We start from the raw sequence: 24254 nt of genomic DNA, 5'->3' as shown, positions 1-24254 counted from the left end.
TGTTTTGTTTTGTTAGTTTGTAGTATGGCAGAAGAATGAGAATTTAAGGCACCTCTACCTTTTCAAGATGCCTGCTGTCCTCCAAAATGAAATAATAATATACTTACCTCTTGTTTTTACAGTTTTCTTTTCTACTTTTGGGAGGAGAAAAGACAACTTGAGACAGGGTCTTTCACCACACCCCAGCCTCAGCTCGCCTTACCTCCTGATTGCCCAGCTTCTCCCTTCAAAAGTACTAGGATATAGGTATATGCCACCATGGCTGGCTTCTTCCCTTTCATTTACCCAAAAGTGATTACTGGGTAGAGAGAAACTGAAAATTGTCATTTTCCTGAGTACCCCAGTAGCGTCTGTACTTGAGTCTCTTGTCTTCCAGTGGTCAAGTCCATTCTCGTGAGGTGGCAGTCATATTTATTTTTACTTCCATTAACAAACACCGAGATAGGAAAAGGTGCAAAGATTAAGAATATTTTAGTTCACACAAGGATTAGACACTCTCCCCATGAATATAATAGTGTTCAGTGCGACTTCCCTTATAAGAACCAGGAAGGGCCTGTTGGCCTTGAAGGTCACCCTACTGGGGTTCAGTGACCGGCCAGTAATCACGACAGAAGTACTCGCTGCTGCTTCACTGCCTTCCTCATTTACCTGCAGGTTACATAGGAAACAAACATTAGCTACCCTACAGACCATCCTAGACACAGTCACACACAGACCCAGCAGCTCACCCTAGTAACACTTGGACACAATGGTTCCCTCCAGAAACCTACTCATTCTTAACATCCAGTGTATGTAATGCACTGCGCTCATCCAGAGCCTTGCAAGAGTTCCACAAGTGTAATCTCTGAACTAGAAGTCACATTCTGGTAGTGTCTTTGAACACTATCACAGAGCATTGTTTTGAACAACTGCTAAGAGAAATTCAGACTCAAAATCAAAGATCTGCAATTTAAATAGATTCACTGTTAAAGCATAAGGAAATCCTAACTATAACTACCCAAAAAAGTCACTAAGAACCTGTGGCTTAGGAAAAGACGGTTCTCCAGTTACGTGGGGTGTTTTTCTTATGAAAAGACAGTTCTCCAGTTACGTGAAGTGTTTTTCTTATGAAAAGACAGTTCTCCAGTTACGTGAGGTGTTTTTCTTATGAAAAGACAGTTCTCCAGTTACGTGAGCTGTTTTTCTTATGAAAAGACAGTTCTCCAGTTGTGTGAGGTGTTTTTCTTGGAGTAATAACCAGAAAAAAACAGTATTTGAACAATGACACATATGAAGGGATGCCTTCAGAAAACGACAACTGTTGACATTACTGACTTCTCCGGGATGGGATCTTGCTGGGCACTCTGGGACAGGCTAGCCTGCCATTCAAGAGCCTCCTGTGTCAGGTGTCTATTCCTGGTTCCTGTGTGTGTGTCTGTGCGTACACACCTTGCTAACCTTTAACTTTCTGTATAGACCAGGCTGGCCAGGAATTGTGGCAATTCTGTCCCTGACTATAAATAAAGTACGTGGCACTCTCTGTGCTTTGAGGGGCTGGTTAATGCTTTGGGTTTTGTTTGTTTCCTTCCCTTTGGTGTCCGGTATCTATTTCATGTTTGTTCTAGGATTCAATTCTAAGTGGTGCGATCAGCAAGTTCTGACCTCCTGTCCCTCGTCTTTCTGCTTCCCTTAGTTTCCACTAAGCTTGCTTTGATCCTAGAATTAGTTCTCTCGCTCTATACTCTGAACATTTCTCTGATTGCAACCTTTCTTTGCAAACCCAAGTCCTGTAAGCTTTGGCCCATCTCCTGCTCACAATCTTCCATGAAGAACAGCCTACACCATTGGGCCTCAAACCTAATTGTGAAAATCTCCGAAGGATCTGTCTAGAGACAAGATTCTCCAACAAGTTTCGGGAGGGCCAGGGCTACAGGGAGAAACCCTGTCTCAAAAAACAAATCAACAAAAAGAAACAAGTTCTCAGGCTCCACCCTTCAGTCTCCAGGATGACTCTAAGGATCCCCATCTAAAGCTATGGGTTCACACTTCAGTACCTAAGAACTAGGACAACTACAAGCTGCCACAACTTAGCTAGCGCACGATTCTATGCACACCTCAGCTGGGGGAAGCCGGGCTGAGCAGTCAATACTCTACTCATTTCCTCCCTGGAGCTTCTCAGGCCCAGCACACCACTGTGTGTGGTTAATCCCTCAAGATCAACGTGTGCCAGCTGTCTCCTGAAATGCTATGTATTGAGATAGTTGTAGAACACATGATGCTGAGGTGACCCGTACTCATCAGTAACCCTCTTCCTTGTGTTCAGTTGCCCTTCACCCTCTTCACTTGTGAACGTCCCTCCCACTCTGTCCAGGATCCGTTTCAGTCTTACTCCATGCTTGTCACATCCCTGAAGCATCTTAGGGTTCTCTCTCTCCTTCGTGGCCTTTGCTGACTCCTTTTCCTTGGGCTACCCTCTAAATATGCCTCTCTGACAGGAGAGAAGCTTGAGGGTTCACTTGAAGTGCCATACTGAGGCAGACGTCATGGAGAAGACTGCAAGCTTCTCCGTGTGTATATGATGGACTGCAGAGGTGACTCTGCCACAGTCCTCTGCTGCGGGTAGAAGGCTGTCTCCACCAGAAGAGCAGCGGGAGACTCCCGAAGTGCAGATTGATAAAATGCAAAAAAGGCAGAGGGTGGAGGAAGCTGAACTCACCTCAAGAAACGCTTTGTGGAATGCATCGGAGACAAAGAGGTCGTCCCTGCCTTCAGCAATGATCCCTGGAAGGAAGAACAGGGAGGGGGACTGTGGTTTGAGAAGCAGATGCTGAGCTTCCCTAATAATCCCCTCACTCCTTCAGTGGATACCTTTTAAAAACAGCAAGTTATTTTGTGAATTTAATCTGATGTCAACTTTTTTGGGAAGGTGGAAGGGTGGTACCCCATTCTTTTTTTTTTTTAATTTTTTAAAATGTATTTTATGTATGTGAGTACATTGTCAGACACACCAGAAGAGGGCATTGAATCCCATCACAGAAGGTTGCGAGCCACCATGTGGTTGCTGGGAATTGAACTCAAGATCTCTGGAAGAGCAGTCAGTGCTCTTAACCACTGAGCCATCTCTCCAGCCTCGTGGGACCCCATTTTAAAGAAAAACTTTACTCTGTCTAGCAAAAATATGTCTTTCTAGTCTGATAACATTTTTTTTAAACGTTTGGCTTTCAAAGCTAAAGATAGCCCAATAAAGTTAAATCTAATTACCTGATCTAAGTCATTTTTAGATAAAATCTTTGTGTAATCTGAGCTGGCCTTTTTTAAAAATTTATTTTAAAGGATTACTTATTTATTTTATGCATATGAGTGCACTGTAGCTGTCTTCAAACACATAAGAAAGAGGACATCAGATCCCAATTACAGATGGTTGTGAGCCACCATGTGGTTGCTGGGAATTGAACTCAGGACTTCTGGAAGAACAGTCAGTGCTCCCAACCACTGAGCCATCTCTCCAGCCCTAAAATTATTTCTTTATTTACGTATTTATTTTGTTTTTTTCAGGACAGGGTTTCTCTGTGCAGCCTTAACTATCCAGGCACTCACTCTGTTGATCAGGCTGACCTCAGTCTCAGAGATCTGCCTGCCTCTGCCTCTCAAGTGCAGGTATCAAAGGCATGCACCTCTTCCAGCTAAGGTTCATTTTTAATTTTAATTTACTATCACATTTTATTTTTATCAAGATTGTGTGAGTGTGTGTGTGTGAGAGAGAGACATTGTATGAGAGTGTGTGTGAGTGTGTGTGTGTGTGTCTTGTGTGTCTGTATGTCTGTGTGTGTGTACATGAGTGCAGGAGTGAAGGTGCCTATGGAGTCAGATCCCCTGGAACTGGAGTAACAGAAAATTGTGAGCTGTCTACCATGGGTTCTGGAAACTGATCCTGGATCTTCTGCAATAATGTATTATTAAATTAGTTATTGTTATTAATATATTAATAATGTGTTAAGTTAATATTATAATACACGCTCTTAACTGCTAAGATGTCTCTCTAGGCCCTATTTTATTTACTTTTGGGACAAGATCTTGTTATATAGCCTAGGCTGGCCTGGAACACTCTAATGTTCTACCCTACCTCCCAATGCTGGAATTATAGGTCTCAACATGGCCTGGATTTTCATGCCTGTCTCTTTGAATTCCAATGCTTTTTCAAATTCTTCCCCACCTGGTTTGACTCCCATTAGATACAGAATCATGGAGTGACAGACATGCTGGTTGCACTCCTGGAAGCAAGAGCACACACTCTCTCACAGGGAGGCTAAGAAGGGCAAGGCATCACCCCAAGCTTAGCACAGAGCCACAATCAGAATCCTGATACTCTGGCTTGGCACTCTTCACTGTACTTTCCTTGATTCTCTCACTTTTGGTTAAACCACCTTGGAGTGGAAAGGAGGCAGTTCTCCCCTCTACCAACCTGGGAGTTGGGACTTCTCAGGGCTGAAGAGATCAACAAGGCCCATGTCTTGCAGCTGCTCCTTCAGACTGAAGCTGTCCTCGATGCGGAAGCGGGGCACGTGGACCACAAGCATGACCTCCGACAGCTCATCCAGCCACTCCTGCAGCAGCTCCGGGGTGAGTTCCTGCTCCACCTTAGCCAGGCTCTTCTCAGGCTTGGGCAGGATGAGCACCATGGTGATGTCGTCCCCCTTGAAGGGCATCTCTAGCACCTGGGTACCCTCTCCCACACGCCTGTATTTGAATTTGCCTTCCTGGTACATCATGGGCACCAGGCATGACTGCCCATCAACTTTGTGGAATGGTTCCTTCCTTGTGTTCTCAGGGCTGAACTTTGACTTCCACAGGCCCTGAAAGAGGTCAAGTAGGAGAATAATAAAGCAAGAACAAAAATATCCTAGCAGGATACTTACTGCTCTGGGACATAATCGTTATTATCTGATTGTATCAACATATAAATGTAGTTATTGGAAAAGAAGTAAAAATGCATTGCAAAGCTAATAACTATGCCTGCGTGATGCAGTTATTTCTGTGTTTTGTTCTGTTTTTTCTATAGTTTTTTATATTTCCACCAATATTTCCTTTTTTTTTTAAACATTTGAGAGGAGGGCCATGCCTCTGTGAGTATGTGGACATCAGAGGACAATTTATCATTGTTCAGGAAATGGTTCTTTCCTCCCACCATGTGGGCTCCATGTTGAAACTCAGGCTGCCAGATGTGGGACGAGCCCCTTTACCAACTGAGCCATCTTGCCAACCCGGCATTGCGTTTTTGTTGTTGTCTGTTTTGTTGTTGTTGTTGTTGTTGTTGTTGTTGTTGTTGTTCTTGTTCTTGTTCTTGTTCTTGTTCTTGTTCTTGTTTTGTTCTTGTTCTTGTTGTTTTTAAGTCAGGAAAGTCTAACCCCTAGAATAACCTACTGTCCCTCGCAAGTTCATTCCATCTCATGTTGTCTGCTGTCCACCAGCCTTTCCCAGTGCCGACCTCCAGAACTCTGTGCTCTGTGCCTGCTGAGTTAGAGGCCAGACTCAGACAGCAATCCCAGCGATTTGTCTGGAAGTCCCACCAGTCAGGGAATGGCCCCGGCTGGGCTTCCTGCCTTGTTCCTTATCTTTCTCTGCTCTTTGCTCTTGAAATTAGTCAATTAACTCTTCTGAGAGGTAGTTTCTCACCCACAAGTTAGGCACTAGAAAGAGTCAACGACTTTACAATGTTAACTGTGTGCTCTAAGCGTGTATAACACCCAAGTTCTTCACCTGTGTTACCTTCTCTATCCTTTTGGTAAGCCTATAAAAGAGATGAGTCCTCATTACCATAGGCCATAGGAAAGTTCCCAGTAACTCCCCAGTAACTCGCGAGAATTCATACACTTAGAAACAAGGAGTCAAGCTTTAAAACAAAGAAATAATACTGCACAAATGGTCCAGGGTCTCACTTCGGTGGTTCGAGGATCTAGAGTATCAATAAATAGCAAGTTATTCCATAAACAGTAAGGGGTAACAGCACGCTGTGGAAATGCAGTCTACTCCGTTCCTGAGGAGAGGGAAGCTCCAAGAGGCAGAGTGATTGACAGTAGCAGTGGCAGGCTAAGTCTTCAGGCCACGTGGAGAAAGAAGGACTGCCTGAGGATAAACAACACATGTCACACTTCCAGCTGCTCTGCAGGGACGGTCCCCCAGAGTGTTGGCGGTGTTCATTCCCACTGTCCTCCCCTGTTCCACATCATTGGAATCAAATAGGAGCAGTCCTCAGAACCCTGGCCTCTGTGAGGAAAACAAGCCATATACAGAACAGTCCCTCTCTTCCTCCGGTGAGCCCAACACCTGGACCGTCCAAGGAACCAGTTAAATAGGAGTTGTTCTCGGCAGTGGGGACTCCATCACTGACGATTGTCAGTAAAATCATTTTGTTTCTGATTTTAAACACAGTAAAAGAGCTGGGCTTGATAGCATGCACACCTTTAATCCCAGCACTCGGGAGACAGAAGCAGGTGGATCTCTGTGAGCTCAAGGCCAGCCTGGTCTACTTAGCAAGTTCCAGGACAACCGGAGCTACATAATGCCCTGTCTCAAAATTTAAAAAAGAAAAGAAAACATTAATTGGATGGCAGAAATTGTCACACAAGTGTGCAATTTTGTCATATCTTGAAGAGTGCTCTGTTAGTAAATTCACACAGTCTGCCCCAACCTGGGGATGCTACTAAGCCTCTGGACCTCTGAGCTCTCAGCAAATCCATATGGTTGCCTAGGCCAGGCATGGGCCACTTCAGGAGGGATTTGACTACACATGCTTAGTAGAGGAATAGTGAGAGGAAGTCCCTGGGATCTCCTCAGGAGCAGCTGAAATACCTTGAAGTAAATGGTGTTAACCAGCACCAGGGCAGTGAGCTCATCAATGGCTCCTTGGGGGATGACGTCTTTGATGCGGCCTTCAGTCTTATTAGCTACCCAGTTGTTGATGGTCACTCTGGATTGCTCCGGATTCTCCTAAGGAAAACAGGAAATAATCCTACCCACCTGTTCCACTCATTAGCTCTGTCTTTCAGTTCCCCCGCGCAGAATTTCCTTTGCCCCTCATTTCCCGCTCTTTTCCGATGATTGGTTAAGAAGCCATCACTTTAGCCCGCACCGAGGAACTCTCAGTCGTCATACAGTCACTGACTTTTTCATGGAGTTAATCATTTGTTATAACAGGGTCACACTCAGAGCCCAGCCTGTCCATAAATGTTATAAGCAGAAAAGGAAAGAGGAGGAGACACAGGATCAGGACAGACGAAAGGGAAAGTCAGGCTAAGGGCAGAAGGAGGTATGATGTCCATGTTACCTACCGTGACTCTGAAAACCCTAAACTCATAGAAGCATAATCTCCAAACAGTCTGCGGGAGGAAATGCCTAATGATACAGTTCAGAGGATGGGAGGGGAGTGTGCCCTGTAGTCAAAGGAATGTAGACAATACTGACCAGTGAGCGGTGGCTCACACCTCTAATTCCAGCACTAGGAAGGCGTATCTCTGAGAGTTCTGTAGCCTGGTCTACAGAGTGAGTTCCCAATCAGTCAGGGCTACATAGTGAAACCCTATCTGGGGGTCGGAAGGAGTAGAAAGAAAGGAAGAGAAAATGCTAACAGAAAGATGCCGTGGAGGTTAGAATGGAAATAGCCCCAGAGGCTCATAGATTCGCACGCTTAGTCCCCCGCTGATTAAGGATTTTTGAAAAGGATTAAGATGAGGAGATGCGTAACTGGGAATGGGCTTTGCCATCTCTCTCTTTCTCTGTCTTCCCTGTCAGGATGTAAGTTTTCAGCCCCATGCCTGCCTGTCTGCCACCGCGCTTTCTGCCATAAAGGAAATGGACTAACATTATGAAATTGTAAGTAAGCCCTCAACGAAATGTTTTCTTTTATGGAGTTTTGTTGGTCATGCTGTCTCTTCACAGCAATGAGACAGTAACTACAACAGAAATCAAGGCATCTCTTTGCTGAGTTACTTCCTCAAAACATTAGGCTTGTGTGCTTCAAGAATCTCTGAGGGAGCATGTAACACACATCGTGCACCAATTTCATTTACCACGACGTATTTGAACTTGGTAGATGAAATGAAAAGCTATTGCTTGTACACCTTAAGAGGAGCCTCTATAACTGAAGGCTTGAGGACCATTGCTCTGTGAAGCCTTAAGGAAGGGTTTGTTCTGTGGGTTCTGATTTGTCCTCGGGCTCCACCAGCCATTGTCAAGGACTGTGGTGTTTGTTTGGATTCTGTTTCTCTCCCTCCTCAGTCTGTGTGGCAGGGACTCTGACCTCAACAACTCACCTTGAAGTCCAGGGGCTGAAGCTTGGCTCCATAGACAATCTCACTAACGTCTTGATAGCTCTCATTGAAGGTAAGGGATTTGTCTCCAAAAAGGCGGTTGGCTGACACCAAGTTAGAGGACTTGTTGGCTTTTCGATAGAGTCGGCAGTTCAGTTTGGCAAAGAAGAAGTGGATCTGGTCGGATGTCTTCTCGGAGATGGTATCAAATTTAAAAACCTATAGATAACAAAAGAAGATGGCAGTGGTATGGTTGGGCAGTCAGTTACCATGGGTGCAGAGTACAGTGCTGGACTCAGAGCCATCTGAGCTGTTAGTTCCCTCCAGCACAGTGCCTGGCACAGCATAAACACTCACTCAGCTCTTATTTTTTTTTTTTTTTTTTTTTCGGAGCTGGGGACCGAACCCAGGGCCTTGCGCTTCCTAGGTTATTTTTTTAAACAAATAAACAAGAAAAAAATAAAGGGCAGGAAACATAATTAGGAAAGATTAAGAGACAGGAACACCACCAGGTCTTCAAGGGACTGTAGTCTAATGCATGGTGCTTTCTCACTGCTAAGGGAGATGTCCTCTTGGTAATTACGGACACCTAAAGGACCCAAGATAGTGCATCTCCTTGTAACAAGCATTCTCACAGCATTTGCTTGGGTCAGCACTCTTGAGGGCTCTGGAATACTGGTTATAGAAGGTCTGAGAGAGGAAAAGATTTGTGTCAGAAGGAAATAAATGAATCACAGTGTTAGATCTAAAAGGGACTTAAGAGCCACACATGTGTCAGTCAGAGCTGTGGAAGCTGCCATAGACCCACATGACCACCTTCTTCATTGACAGCACAAAATGGTAAGGCTGCTTCCCCACCTCTCCGTGCTCGTTCCTCAGGTGGGATATGCTGTGTGTGAGCACACAGGCGTGTATGCACATGGCCGGAGAGGTCAGATGACAACCTCGAATATTGTTACTCGGTGCCATACACCTTCTTCTCCTTTTTTGAAAAAAGTTGTGTTTATTTTGGGGGTGGTGAATATGTGCCTCATATATGTGGGTGCCTCAAGAGGCCAGGAGAAGACGCTGGGTTTTGTGTAGCTGGAGTTACAGGAGGTTACGAACTGCCAAACATGGTGCTGAACATCTAACGTGGGTCCTCTGGAAGAAAGGGAAGCTCTTTAAACCTCTGAGCTGTCTCTCCACACCTACCTTTCCCCTGATGTAAGTCAGGGTCTCTCACTGCTCTGGAGCTGGCTCATTAGGGTAAGATGGCTGGCCGGCAAGGGATCTGTCTTCTATCTCTACCTCCCTGGTGCTGGCATTAACAAGCATGTGCACCATGCCCGTGTACATGGGTTCTGTGCACCATGCCCGTGTACATGGGTTCTGTGCACCATGCCGTGTACATGGGTTCTGGAGCTCAAACTCAGGACTTGGTACATGCAAGGCAAAGCACTTTACTAATTGAGCCCTCTCCCCAGGTCCCTTTTTATCACTTGTGGACTAAAAGTGCCATAGGTTTCTAAAGAGAATCATACCCCATTTTTCTATGTTTGATAACGTACACCGTAAGATATGTAGAAGGGACTTGGAGGACATGTGTGGATTAACAGTGTTGTTCTGCCTCTGGTGGGTTTTTCTTCCTGGTTTTATTTTGCACCGATAGAGTAAGCCCTGAATTCTGCATATGACTAGCCATGTACTCCATCACTGAGCTGCATCTCCAGCTCTCGTTTATTTTTATAGGAAAGGTCTTGTTTACACTCGCATGCAGGGAACAGAGACAGAATATAAGGAAGTGCTTGAGACTGGGGCCTGAACGCCCCAAGAGGAGTTCTAATGTGCTGCCAGCCCCCATTCATTCACAAGAGCATCAGTGCTGCCAGCCCCCATTCATTCACAAGAGCATCAGTGCTGCCAGCCCCCATTCATTCACAAGAGTATCAGGAACACACAACGGGGCAAGGACAGTCTCTTGTATGCTCGGGACAGAGAAGCAGAATACGGAGCCTCTGAAAGTTAGGCCTTCTGTGGAGCGGAGGTGTGGAGAACCGCATGCCTGAGTCTGAACGCATCAGTGCTGTTCAGTGGGAAACAGCTGTCTGGGGAGAGGGAAGTAAACCCTTTTATCTCCCAGACCTCCATGTCTCGTGTTCAGAGGACAGTGTATGCCATGCTGGAGGGCCTCCCTGTCATTGAGCTTTTTTCCAGAGTGAGACCTGAAGAAAGCCAGCTGGGCACTCAAGCCAAGGGTGGAGTAGGGCTCTCATGCTTCCAGCCATGGCTTGGGGTGACACCAGGGCCTGCCTCAGTCATGACATCTCTTGTTATCTCGCTCCACTTTATCCCCCTTCTTCCCTGACCTGCCGAGAAGGGGTGGAGGAACCACTGAGCTGAAGTGCTCAGTACTGCCCCTAGCTCTAAAACAGCCTGCCTCTTTGAGTGACCTAGAGTCTCCGCCAAGAGCCACACTGCTCGAGCTCACTGCATGGCAAACTGTCTTTCCCTACCAGGGCAGGGAATGGAGTCTCCACCCAGCATATGGTCCAGCACAGAGGTAGTGCCGGATTAAAAAAAAAAACATACAAATGATCAAATGAAAGAATATACAAATAACTGGACAGAGTACACACCTGTAACCCCAGCACTTGGGAAGTAGAAGCAGGAGGACCTCCAGTTCAAGAGCAACGTGAGTGAAACATTGTGAGACACTGTCTCGAAAATGAATGGGGGAGGAGGGAGAGAAAGACAGAGGAGAAAGAGAGACTGTGACAGAGATGGAGAAGGAAAGGGGGCAGAACACACACACACACACACACACACACACACACACACACAGAGAGAGAGAGAGAGAGAGAGAGACAGACAGACAGACAGACAGACAGAGAGACAGACAGACAGACAGACAGACAGACAGAGAATGACTGAAAAGAAAAGTGATACCAATCTTCTCCTCTATGAATAGCATAGAGTATGAGCTGGCGAGATGAGTCAGCAGAAAAGCATTACCCATCAAGCTTGATGATCTGCATTTGGTCCCTAGAACCCACAAGAAGCCACCCGCAGTGACTTGCATCTAGAATCCCAGCACCCCTATAGCAGTATGGGAAGTACAGGTAACCAGGGGGCTTGCAGGGAGTAGCCTGGCCTATGTGGTGTGTGGAAATGAGAGAGCTTCCTTCAACAAGGTAGGAGGAGGGAATCAGCTCTCGGAAGTTGTCCTCTGATCTCCACACACATGCCATGGCACAGGTGTGCTCCCCTCAAACAATAATAAGTAAAATAATTTTGAGAAGGGAGAGACTAGGAAACATTTATGAGGAAAACATCCAGGTAATAACTCCTTGCCTAATTAAAATAATTAGTCACATGGTAGCTAACACTTGTAATTCTTCTACTCATGAAGCTGAGGCCAGGTGATCATCACAAGGTCACAACCAACTAGAGCTACATATAGTAAGTTTGGGGTCATGCTGGGCTACACAGAAAAAAAAAACCTTCAAAACTCTCAAAAAGGGGCTGGAGAGATGGCTCAGTGGTTAAGAGCACCGACTGCTCTTCCAGAGGTCCTGAGTTCAATTCCCAGCAACCACATGGTGGCTCACAACCATCTGTAATGAGATCTGATGCCCTCCTCTGGTGTGTCTGAAGACAGCGACAGTGTACTCATATATAATGAATAAATAAATTTTTAAAAAAAGAAAAAAAAAAGAAAAATTATCCTAACACGTGAAGTAGTGATTCAAAGAAAATGGTCGCCCACAGTGAGATCCCCTACACAACCTGCTGTGTGGTCAGACATAAGGAAGTCCAAGAGATGCTCCCTGGCAAGGAAAGAGGAAGGGGCTTTACGCTCTACCTCCATCAGCTGCTTGAGGGTGTTATTACAAGCACCCAGCTTGGTCATAGCAAACGCCGTGGAGATGCTCAAGGGTGACAGGAAAATGTTGTCGTTGTCGTTCTTGGAGTCTGCCAGGTGCTGATAGAAGTTAGTGGCAAATCGAGAATTGGCCTTGGACAGTTCCCAGACCCGCCGGTTGGTGGCTTCCGGAACCTTCTGCTCTAGGACATCCTCCTCCGTGGCCTTCTTCGCAGGGGAGCGGTAAATGCACATGGGGTTCACGGGGATGTCTCGGGGCTTCGCTATGCAGATGTCGTCCACAGGGTTTCCATGACAGACAGCACAGCCCAAGGCACCAATGAGTAGCAGAGAGAGGAGACAAAGCTTCCTACAAGGGACAGAACCGTGACTCTCCATCCCCACCGACCACCACAGTCTTATTCCTGAGAAGCGTAGGATTCTGGCCTTCTTGGCGTTTGAGCAAAGTGTGTGTGTGTGTGTGTGTGTGTGTGTGTGTGTGTGTGTGTGTGTGTGTGTGTGTCCATGCTAGGCTAAGGAAGAATGTCTCGGGGCTTCGCTATGCAGATGTCGTCCACAGGGTTTCTGTGACAGACAGCGCAGCCCAAGGCACCAAGTAGAGAGTCGAGAGAGTGAAGAGAGCACCTGAAGGGTTCAGGGAAACCCCAGACAGGGATGGACATTAGCCTGAATCTTAAAGGACAGGCTTTGGCGAAGAGGGGTAATACAACAAAAGGGCAGCTGGATAGGAAAGGCTCCAGATGCGCAGCCCCAGCCTGCACTCAGACGGCCAAACTTACTACTGGCCGGGCAGTTTGGTCTTGAAGACCCACCTACTTCCATAGTGAGGTGGGACCTGCTGGGCTGTCACCTCCAACACACACCTGCTCTTCTACCCTTCAACCCAGTGGATTCTGACACCAGTCCAGCTACCTGGAAGTCATGCAGCTCCCTCCCCTCCCCTCCCCCTCCTTGTTGAGTCAGACCCTAGAGTCAATGACTACTACAACCTTGCCCTCTGACCTTTACTGCCCCAGCCTTACTTCTGCCCTCATTATTTTCTGTCCCCTGAATTTTTTAATAGCTTCTAACTGAGTCATTAAAAGTAAAGATAATCTCATTTGAGGGTGCCGTGGATTAATAGGGTCTCAGTAGCCCAGGGTGCCTCGTTCTTAATATGTAGCTGAGGATGACCTTGAACTTCTGATTTTCCTTCCTCCAGATCTCAAACGCTGGGATTATAGGCATGCACTACCATGCCCAGCTTGATATCTCTTCCTAAAATATGAGCTAGTAGCCAGGTTGGTGATGTATATACCATTAATCTCAACATTCGGGAGGCTGAGGCAAGAGGACCATGATCATGAGGGCAGCCTGGGCTACCCAATAGCTCAATTAAAGAAAGTGAAGTAGTGAGACTGGTAGGAGAATGTGGATACTCAATAATGTAATAACCAAGAAGTAAATTCTCTACCTCTATGTGCTCTGGGGTGCCTGAGTCTAGAGGAAAGAGTCTGTATCTGAATACTGAGTCTTTCCAGTCCCTTCTGGAAGAAACAGTCAGGCACAGAGTGCCGAAGAGCCTGGCTGAGGTAGCCTGCCCACTGGGAGATGGGCTAACTGGAGGGTGAGGGCAGCCAAAGGATTTTGGTGTGGTCTGACACCAACAGGTAGAGTGACAGGAGGGGAGAGGATGAGGGAGGGGAGAGGGGTAAGGGGAGGGAGAGAAAAGGGTGAGAGGTGGGGGAGAGAGAGGGGATAGGGGGAGGAGGGAGAGGAGAGAGGGGAAGGAGGGAGAGGAGAGAGAGGGAAGAGGGAGAGGAAAGAGGGAGGAGGGAGATGAGAGAGAGGGAGGAGGGAGAGGAGAGAGAGGGAGGAGGGAGATGAGAGAGGGGAAGTGGGGAGAGGAGAGAGAGGGAGGAGGGAGAGGAGAGAGAACCATCTCTGTCATCTTGTCTTTCCCATTTTGTTCTTGGGTGCATTTGGAAATGTGAGTAGAAGCTGAGGGAGCCCTAAGCTCTGCTGGGTATAAACAGGAACCATAGTGGTCAGGCTACCTCCTCCCTTCCAGCTTCCTCCAACAACCTATATCAAGAAAGGAGTCACGAAAGGGGAATAAGGCTTTGGGAGGAAGTCAGGGGTCACAGACACAGGCTGGGGGCAGTTGACCAGGAAGAGGAGCGGAAAGCAAATTAGGACGCTGTCCTAGAGGAAGTGTCCTCTGGTTTGCCCATCTCTTCTCAAGGGAGGTGCCCCTTGCTTCTGAAGGAGCTAAGAACCTTAGGTGTGGCTTAGGTGAAGTGACATCTTCCAAAAAGGTCTTTGAGTAACTACCAGGGAGACGGCCTGGTCGTCTCAAAAATGTCATAGGCCATCCTTGTGAGTCCCTCAGAGGTCAGAAAACCAAGCAAGAGCTCACAGAGGGAAAGCCCACCACTTACCTCTCTCCAGCAACCGCACTTCCTATTCCCGGGGAATACATGGTGGACGCTTCTGCAGAGAAGCCGTGGAGACAGTGCTGAGCAATCCCTCCGGTTCTTTCCTCTGAATCTGAGAGGTCCAGAGGCCAGGTGGGGGAGGGAGCCAGTCAGGAGAGGAGGGCCGAGGTCAAAGGCTGATGACCAGTTCCCAGGGTTAAGCAAAGCACCGTGTTGTTTAATTATTAGAACGTTAAAGTTCAGTGAGGCCTAGGGAAAGTGTGGCCCCTCTTCTTGCCCACAGCCCTTCATTCCTCTCATCTCTGGGAGGTAAAGGGGTGAACATGGAGAATTCAAACCGGCTTGGGAGATTCCTGACTCAGGAGGGCTCTGTGGGAAAAGGCTCTGGTGCCTCAAGTCAGGAGAGAGCTGTGATTGGGAACAGCAGCTTCTACCGCTCCCCACCCTAGTGGGTTTGTTATGTAGCTAAAGTTGGCCTTGAACTCCTGCTCTCCCTGTCTCTACCTTCTGACGGCTGGGATTACAGATGTGAGCCTCTGCCTCTGTTTCCCCTACTGTGCGCAAGAGCAGCAACTAGTGAAATATTTTTCCTTTTCTCTTTCTTTTTCTTCTTTTCTTTTGGAGTATCACAGAAGTTTATTTAGAAACAAGTTTCTTATGAAAATGTTCACGACCCAGTTCTACACCACAGTCAGACGGGCCCCCTGGGGAGGGATGTGCACTCCCTGCTGAAGGGCCATGTTAACCTCTTTCCAAGGCTACTGAAATGATGATGCCGTTTCCTCAGACCATTGCAAGGCTGCTCTGTTGCTCTCTAGCTGCTTTCTCTCTACACTTGTCATTCCCGATTCAATCCTTTGACATGTCTGCCACCATTTTACTTCAGTGATAACTCCTTGTCCATAAACTTCTTCAGTTCAGGAGGGAGGGCCATTGTCGAGGGGACTTCTCAGTGACTCCACACGACTCAAAACACCTTTCTCTCTCTCTCTTTTTTTAAAGGTTTTTTTTTTTTTTTTTTTTTTTTTTTTTTTTTTTTTTTTTTTGAGGCAGGGTTTCTTTATAGCCCTGGCTGTCCTGACACTCACTCTGTAGTCCAGGCTGACCTTGAACTTAGAGACCTACCTGCAGGACTGCTGAGATCAAAGGTGCTTACCCCCACCTCCCAGCTCGAATTATTTCTTAAAGAGTAAACAAGCCAAATTATGTCCAGGTATATTGTTATTAATATTTTTAGTAGTTCTAGGGGGGAGATTAAGTAAATTCAAGCTTAGAATTAAAAGGCTCATTTATTTTTGTTTTCCTCTTCTAAATAGCCAAAAATACTATCACTAGGATTGCTCTGATGTGTTCAGCATTCTGTGTGACTTGAGTTTGAAATAAGAGGAATTGGGATGCTTCACTCTCCAAACGGGAACTCATTAGGACTGAAGCCATGGCGAAGGTCTTGCCAGTCTGAGCAGGACACCTGAAGGACAGATGCTAGAGTTTGCTCAAAGGCCCACCATCACCCTTGTCCAAAGATAACGGAAAAGTCCCCTGTTTAGCCAGTAGAGAATGTGACCTGTGTGTAGCATGCACTAGGAACCAGGGGAGGTTCTCCTCAGGGTGAGGGAGCAGCCGTGCACATAGTCAGCATACAGAAAGTGGGCGCTGCGGCAGCAAGGTGCTTCAGTGGGGGGCTGGAGAGATGGCTCAGTGGTTAAGAGCACTGACTGCTCTTCCAGAGGTCCTGAGTTCAGTTCCCAGCAACCACATGGCGGCTCACAACCATCTGTAATGAGATCTGATGCCCTCTTCTGGTGTGTCTGAAGACAGCTACAGTGTACTCATATACATAAAATAAACAAATAACTCTTTTTAAAAAATATGTTTGTCATTAGCGTGTGTATGATACGTGTGTGTGATTACAGATACACATGGGCAATGGCATGTATGAAGATCAGAGGACAACTGTGGAGTTGGTTCTCTTTTCACCTTTATGTGGCCACTAAGAATTAAACCCAGGTCACCAGGCTTTATCCACTGAGCCATCTCCCTCACCTTCCAGCTCTCTCTGTCTATCATGATTGGCATTTTTGAAGTGCATAGGCCAGTTAATTTGAGAAAATCTGGCCTTCATTATTAGGTTGAGACTGTTGCCAGCAAACTAGTTTTCTCCTTTTTATTAAATGACATTTTGAAAGTTTATAAGTAGCATACAAAACATTATTAGATTTCTATATACATTAATACTATTTTCATCTGATTTTCACCTGGTAATTTAAGCAACTTTCAAGGTCTCTGTCTCTCTGTCTCTCTGTCTCTGTCTCTCTGTCTGTCTCTCTGTCTCTCTGTCTCTCTGTCTCTCTCTCTCTCTCTCTCTCTCTCTCTCACACACACACACACACACACACACACACACACACACACACACACACAGAAAAGGTAGTGCCTCAGAAAACTGAAGCAGGATTTGAGGGTTGGGAGGCCTACCTGGGCTGCACAATGAATTTGTGGTCATCCTGTCTTCAAGAGAGAAAGGAAAGAGTCCAGAGAGTTGAGCTAGAGCACATGTTGTTACTAAAGCCATGGGGAAGCAGCCCCTTCTACCTTTGCTCTGGGGAATGCAAATGCCTGAACTCCCTGTTGGGAAAGTTGCTCCTTGGGCTGCCACTCCACTTCAGGAATCCAAGCTGTGGTCTGCTCGCACAAACTCACCAATAACAGCTCTGTGAAAGCATGGTCCTCTCTCTGGACTGATGGAAGGCTCCCTAGGCATCTAAGTGGGAAGAAGCTGACCGCTGAGTATTGTGGTTCTTTTGTAATAGGAGGATGTATATGGATGGGCAGAAAAGGGTGTAAGGTCCAACAGTATATAAACACCCCCTATTTTTTGAGACTGGGTCTGTCCTTTCTCAGACTGGCCTTAGTGTGTAACCAAGGCTCCTGCCTCCGCCATATCTAGTGCTGAGGATCCACACCAGGGTTTCCTGCTGCTGTGGAAGCACTCTCCCAACTAGGTCTTCTTCTCTTCTCTTCTCTTCCTTTTTTCTTTCCTTTCTTTTTTCTTTTTCTCTTTTTTAGACAGGGTTTCTCTGTGTAGTCTTGACCGTCCAGAAACTCACTTTGTAAACCAGGCTGGTCTCAAACTCAGAGATCTGCCTCCCTCTTCCTAAGTGCTGGCATTAAAGACATGTGTCACCACTGCCAAGGTTCTATTTTTGTTGATATTTATCTTAGTTAGGGTCTAGTTCTGTGATAAAATACCATAAAAACATCTTGAGGAGGAAAGGGTTAATTTCCTCTCACGTGTTCCAATTATAGTCCTTCATCCAGGGAAGTCAGGGTTAAGAACTCACAGTAGGAACCTGGACCAGAAACTAAGGCAGGGGCCATAGAGGGGTGCTGCTTATTGGCTTGTTCCTCCTGGCTTGCTCAGCCTGCTACCTTACAGCAACTGCGACCACCAGCTCAGAGGTGGCTACTTCCTGCAGTGAGGTGGGCCCTCCCACATCAACCACCAGTCAAGAAAATGTACCACAGGCTTGCCCACAGGGCAATCTAACAGGGACATCTTCTAAATTTTGATTCCCTTTTCCAAAATGGTAGTTTGTGTTGTTGATATAAAAGAGGCCCACACAATATCCATTTGTTTTCGAGACAGAATCTGTAATACGGTTCAGTCTAGGCTTGGCTTTAGCCTCTTGAGTGCTGGAATGACAGCCTACCCCACCATCCCTGACTTAGTTTTTCTAATTTTTCTTAGCCCATTAATATGTCACTTATGCAAAAGGTCGGGGAGGGGCTGACTGATCCCCTGAGAGGGAAGAGCAGAGGAAGCCCACTTCCGTGTCCGCTGGTAGAAGAGCACTGTTAGGGTTGGCTAAGAATGTTCCACTGTCTCTAATTTAACCATTATCTTGGTGTTAGCTGTTGGATTGTATCAAACTCCAAATACCCAGGTTTGAGATGCAGTTTCAAAATAGTCTACACCAGGATCTATACTGGCTGCTTTCCAGGCGTTGCCTCATCTGCCCTTCCAGGATGTTACTGTGCCATACCACGCTCACAGATGGGAAGGACAAGCGGCTGTTTACTCGGCTTGAGTACTTGCCCCCATCACAAAGTTAGGGGAGATGAGGTTCACGCCCCTTCCTCGATACCTGTTTCACAGGTCTTAACCTGAGCTCTTAACCACTGTGCTGTCTCTCCAGTTCCGTTTCCCAGCTCTTCTGTGTGTTACTAAAGAACTGTCCATGTCTTCTCTGGCTACAACTCAGTGTCCGCTTGGTTTTTTCCCTCCCGACCTGTGTTTTGAGACCAGGTGCTTCTTACTATGTAGCCCAGACTGGCATCAAGTCTCTAAATCCTTTTGCTTCAGCTGATTGTTCCCCCCATGCAAAGCTCGTAACTTTCTCCCACCGTCTGCTTCTTTTCCTCTGGAGTCACGGATTTGTTCATAATGCCCTCAAAAATCCAGGTCCCAGAAATGACCGCAGAGGCTTGTATTAGAGTGTACGTGTGTTTGAAATGCATCTCAGTTGAGCACAGCCACCACACAGCCTCTGGTCATGTGGCGGTTCCTTTTAGAAGCTCGGTTTCCATGTTACATGATGAAGTTGTAACTGCTCCAAAGGCCTGGAGGTTACCATTTCCAGCCCAAACATTTCCTGACTCTCAGCTGTTGAACCCAACGTTTTTGGGATTCGCTACTGGGATTCCATGACCTGATTCTTGGCCAAGAAGCAAACACCTGTCTTTACGTCATCCAGCATTGCTGTCAGAAAGACAACAGGGTCGAAAGACAGTCTTACTGCACTCAGCTGCATCGACCCTGGCTGCTTCCCTCAACGACTGTGCTGCAGATCCCCTTAAGAGCCCTCACCACCAGCCTGGCCCCAGCTTCTCACTCATTCAGCACCCCTTGGCTTTCACTGGTTTGGATGATCCCAAATCTCTTTTCTTTTGATTCATTTTAGATTGGTTCAAAAAAAAGGGGGGGCTATTTCCAGGCAAACTAATTTGTGACTGTACTCCCATTCTCATACTCCATTAAGTATTTTATTAATTATATAAAATATAAGAAAAGCATTCTAATTTTTTGGGAAACTTTAGTCATATCCAGAACAGGAGGCAAACTATTTATAAGGGGCCAGGATGTAGTGCAGAGGTACAGAGCATGCTCTGTAAAAGTAAGACCCAGGGGTTGATTGCCCAGCACTAAAAGTGAAGCTTTAAAAGCATTCTTTTTATTAGTGCCTGTGTGTGTGCACGCGTGCATGTGCATGCGTGATGTGATGTGTGCAGCTGTGTATAGACCACGGCACATGTTTGGCCCGAGGACAACTTTCAGAGAGTTGGTTCTCCCCTTGGTCTTCCATATCCTCCCCATGCTGTACACACCAGGCTAGCTGGCCCTCGGGGTTCTGGGTAGTTCTGTCTCTGCTCCCCATCTTGCTATTGGAGTTCTGGTGTCTCAGACAGGTGCCACTGCAGTTGACTTTTTATGAGGTTCCAGAAATGAATGCAAGTTGTCAGGTGTGCCCGGCGAGCTGACCTACTGAATCACCTCACTGCCTTCCAAAATACTTGTGTCAGGCAAAGATTTGAGGGGGATTCCCTACTTCTATGTGGAACCATTTTCTCCATTCTGAGTGGAAACAAGATTGGAAAGCACACATGGGGTCTGCCAGTGCTTTGCTCTTACGGGTTGTTGGTTTAATGAGCATTGAGAGAAAAGAACATTACATTTGATTCCCCTCTAGTTTGTGTGACCTCCTTCAGGTCAGTAATTCCTTTCTACACCAGCCTCCAGTCTACATAAATTACTATGAGCAGGTAATTTATCTGGCCTTTGCCTGTTGCCTCATGTCCTGGGCTATGGTGTTCTTGTCTTTGGACCCCAGAGTAAGACCTTGGCAAGGAGCAAACAGTAGCTCAGATCCTCCTGTGGTTACTGAGTAACTCCCTTCCACGCAGCTTTGGCAAAACACAGAACCCCAGAGCAAGGGCATGCCCAGCTCCTCTGCACTGTCAAAAAGGGATCTTAGGGTGAAGACAGCATCTTAGGATGATGACTAAGGTGGGATGAAGCTTGTGAAGAGCAAGCCGGGGACTATCATGTTGGCTGCTTTTCACAGGGTCTTGAAGCGTCTCACTGGAGTTTGCCCTGGTCCGCAGAACAGCTAGAAAGTTCAGTTTGGGTTTCAGGGAAATCAAACCACAAGAGCAAATATTTATTGAACTTGCTCAGTGCACACAGTTGTGGGCTCCGAATGGGATAGGACTCAATAAATATTTCTGTTTGAAGAGGTGCAGATTGATTTTTTCTGATTTAGCAGTTGATACTTTCTTAATGGAGAGATTCTTGAGACTTTTAAAACAGGCACCACTGCTTCTTAAGAACAGGAACTCCCCCTGGCGATGGCGAAGACACACCTGGGTAGTGCCGTTCTTATGCCAGTCAGGGACAGTGCAGATGGCGCCTGCCCATCCTACACTGAGGGCTGGCTCGATGGCCAAGGCTGTTTCATGCCTAGGGCACATAACTAACTAACTAACTAACTAACTAACTAACTAACTAATAAGAAATATCAATCAAGGTTGGGAAGTGACATAATTGCTGAATGGGGACAAAGCTCACTGCGTGCACATTAGCTCAGAAGTTGTAGGAGGTAGGAGAAAACCACAGAAGAGAAACAGCCTGGGAGAGTGGGAGAATCTCCAGACACTGGGATGACATAGTCGATGTGGAAGCATCAGGAAAAAACATGGTTAAAGCTGGGGCAAGTGTGTGCTGTGGTGACTGCAGCTCAGTGACAGGACAGACTACTGCATCTTTCGCACATCTTCCAACCCTTGCTTTAGAAAAACCTTACAAGTTCATTTAAGAGACAAGGAGAACATGAGGGCATGGGAACAAATGTATGGTGACACCCATCAGGACTCAGTTACAGATCTGAGCCTGGACTAGAGGCGGCTCCGCAGTAGAGATGTGAGCGGGACCACTGACAACTCTTCCAAAGGTTCCAGGTTCAATTCCCAGCACCCACATGGCAGCTCCCAGCTCTCTAACTTCACTTCCAGAAGATCTGATGCCTTCTTCTGGCATCACTAGGTACTGCATAAATGTGCTCCAGACACATGTATTAAAAAACGAAATCAAACCAAACCCAACAACAACAAAACAAACAACAAAAACTAATACAGATTCAAAATTAAAGAGCACAAAAGAGGCCCTCCCACCGTGGGGAAATAGGCACGCTGCCATGCCTTGAATCTAGGTGCATCCTAACTATCTATCGAGTGAAAGGTTTAGTTTAGATGTATGTCAGAGCATGTGTAGAGACAAAGAGGTACAAGAGAGCACCTTTAGGTCCTAACTGGACTTGGGAGTTTATATGTGCAAGACTAAAATAACTGTACGCGTTTTCCTTGCAACTATTTCCAAGGGCTTTGATGGCATGAAAAGGATGTCCAAAGAGATCTACTGCTGGGTAGAGGGGACTAAGGAACACTGTCATCTGCCTTCTCCTACTTCATCCCTCTGGGCTGGTTCAGGCCCTAATTTTTTGTAGGCTGATTGCAATTGGAAACCCAACCTCACTATAGATTCAGCACGTTAGTGTCCAGCTTGACATCTATCTGTATCGGTATTTAAATGCTAAAGGATAAAGCCCAAATGACTCAGGGGTTTTAGTCCACCTTCTTAGACTATGCTCAGCTCTGGACTGGAGAGCCGGTTCATTTTTCTTGCAGGGACTCCAGGTTTGATTTCTAGCACCCACATGCTGACTACAACCATTCATAACTCCATTTTCAGGAGATTCAACATTTGACTTTCACAGACACCAGGCACACACACATGGTTCATACACATACACATACAATAAATCTTCAAAAAGAAATAAAAAAGACCCAAAACAAACAGAAAGCACCCTGAACTCCTGAAAGCCTCATTGAGACTCATTACTTTTGTACCCTCTCATGCTCCACAGAGACCCTGGCCCTTCCACTGCTGCTTCTGATGTAAACCCAGCTAATAAGAGTCACTCCGCTCACCTCTCCCCTTAAAGTCTTCAGGTAGATATAATCTTCTGATTATGTCTTACGTCTCACCATTTCACTTCATTTGTCTCAGTTACAAATCGGATCTATTTCTAAAATGATCTATTATGGTGAGTCTTGCTCAAGTGTGCCTCGGCCACATTGAACACTGGCACCATCTGAGATCATGTGCCTCCTTGCCCCACCTCAGATCAGATGAAATAGACTGCACCTTTCCAAGGAACCAGAGAACACCACGCACATGTGAGAGGCATGTGTAAATTTTTCGGTAATTGTGAGTTACATATCTCACATATCTAGATTTTGTATTTCCCTGCGTGCTACTTTCTGCTTACACTTTCTTTACTATTAGGACAAGGCCATTTTTATTTCTAGTTTTCAGACAGGCCTCACGTAGCTCAGGGTCTTGAACTTGCCAGTGTAGCTGGAGCTGGCTGGCCTTGAACTTCATCTAACCTGGAATTAGAGACTCAGCCACCACACTTTGGCATGGTCTGCAGCCCTTGCTATCTGACCCTACCTCCTCTCTCTCTCTCTCTCTCTCTTTTTTTTTTTTTTTGGTTCTTTTTTTTCCGGAGCTGGGGACCGAACCCAGGGCCTTGCACTTCCTAGGCAGGCGCTCTACCACTGAGCTAAATCCCCAACCCCCCCCCCCCCTCTCTTAACCTGGGATTCCAGGGAAGCTGGGTGGCCTGTTCCTGGAGCTTTGGCAGGGTAAGGGAAGCTACTAGCAACACCTCTCTAGCTGTTTCTCTATCGTAGTTGTCATGAAGGTCCCCATCTCAATTCACTCTCTTCCCTCAGAATTCATATACCTTCTCTTACTAGGAATCTCAATCTCTAACATCCCATTCCCCTCTCCATACTTCAACATGCTCATGTCTTACCTTCATTGCAGTTTCCTCGGGAGATCTTCACCAGCCAAGCAAAGTTATATGTCACACACACACACACACACACACACACACACACACACTCACTCACACACGCAACACTCACACACACACACTCACACACACTCACGCACGCGCACACACACATGCACACACTCACACTCACACACACTCACGCACGCAACACTCACACACACACTCACACTCACACACACTCACGCACGCACACACACACGCACACACTCACGCACGCAACACTCACACACACACGCACACACTCACACACACACTCACACACACACTCACTCACACACACACTCACACACACTTACTCTCATACACACACTCACACACACACTTACTCTCACACACACACACACTTACTCTCACACACACACACACACACACACACACACACACACACACACACACACTCTCTTTTGGGATGCCGCGCTAGGGATCAGACTTAGGATCTTGTAGGATGAAGCTAAGTCTTGTTCAGTCTCACAGCTTCTTGTTCTGAAGACGATTACAATTCTCTGATAATTCTGTTTAATGTTGTCATCATCTTATTGAGCCAAAGGCTCACTATGTAACCCTGACTGGCCTGGCATTGAACTCTTTATACCAGGCTAGCCTTGAGCCTCCCCTGCCCCTTTCTCCTAACCTCTGGGAATAAAGGTGTGCTACCATACCCAACAAGATTAAGGTGTTTGAAAAGCCTGTGCCAAGTTCCACAATTAGA

The 24254-nt window shown here is 46.5% G+C and overlaps 1 protein-coding gene across 1 annotated transcript; it reads right to left on the bottom strand.

Annotated features, from left to right (window-relative positions):
- Window positions 1–394: 394 nt before the first annotated feature.
- Window positions 395–14663, bottom strand: Serpinc1 (serpin family C member 1). The gene is made up of 7 exons (NM_001012027.1): window positions 14571–14663; window positions 12130–12499; window positions 8289–8504; window positions 6829–6966; window positions 4442–4832; window positions 2696–2760; window positions 395–648 (listed from the first exon to the last, which is right to left on the bottom strand). The coding sequence occupies exons 1-7, from the start codon at window positions 14609–14611 to the stop codon at window positions 472–474; spliced, it is 1398 nt and encodes a 465-aa protein (NP_001012027.1). The 5' UTR covers window positions 14612–14663; the 3' UTR covers window positions 395–471.
- Between the last annotated feature and the right edge of the window lie 9591 nt (window positions 14664–24254).

The sequence above is a fragment of the Rattus norvegicus genome, chromosome 13 (assembly GCF_036323735.1).
Source record: "Rattus norvegicus strain BN/NHsdMcwi chromosome 13, GRCr8, whole genome shotgun sequence".
Classification (NCBI taxonomy): domain Eukaryota; kingdom Metazoa; phylum Chordata; class Mammalia; order Rodentia; family Muridae; genus Rattus; species Rattus norvegicus.
Note: the sequence above shows the minus strand (reverse complement) of the source record. Positions and strands in the feature narration are given on the sequence as shown.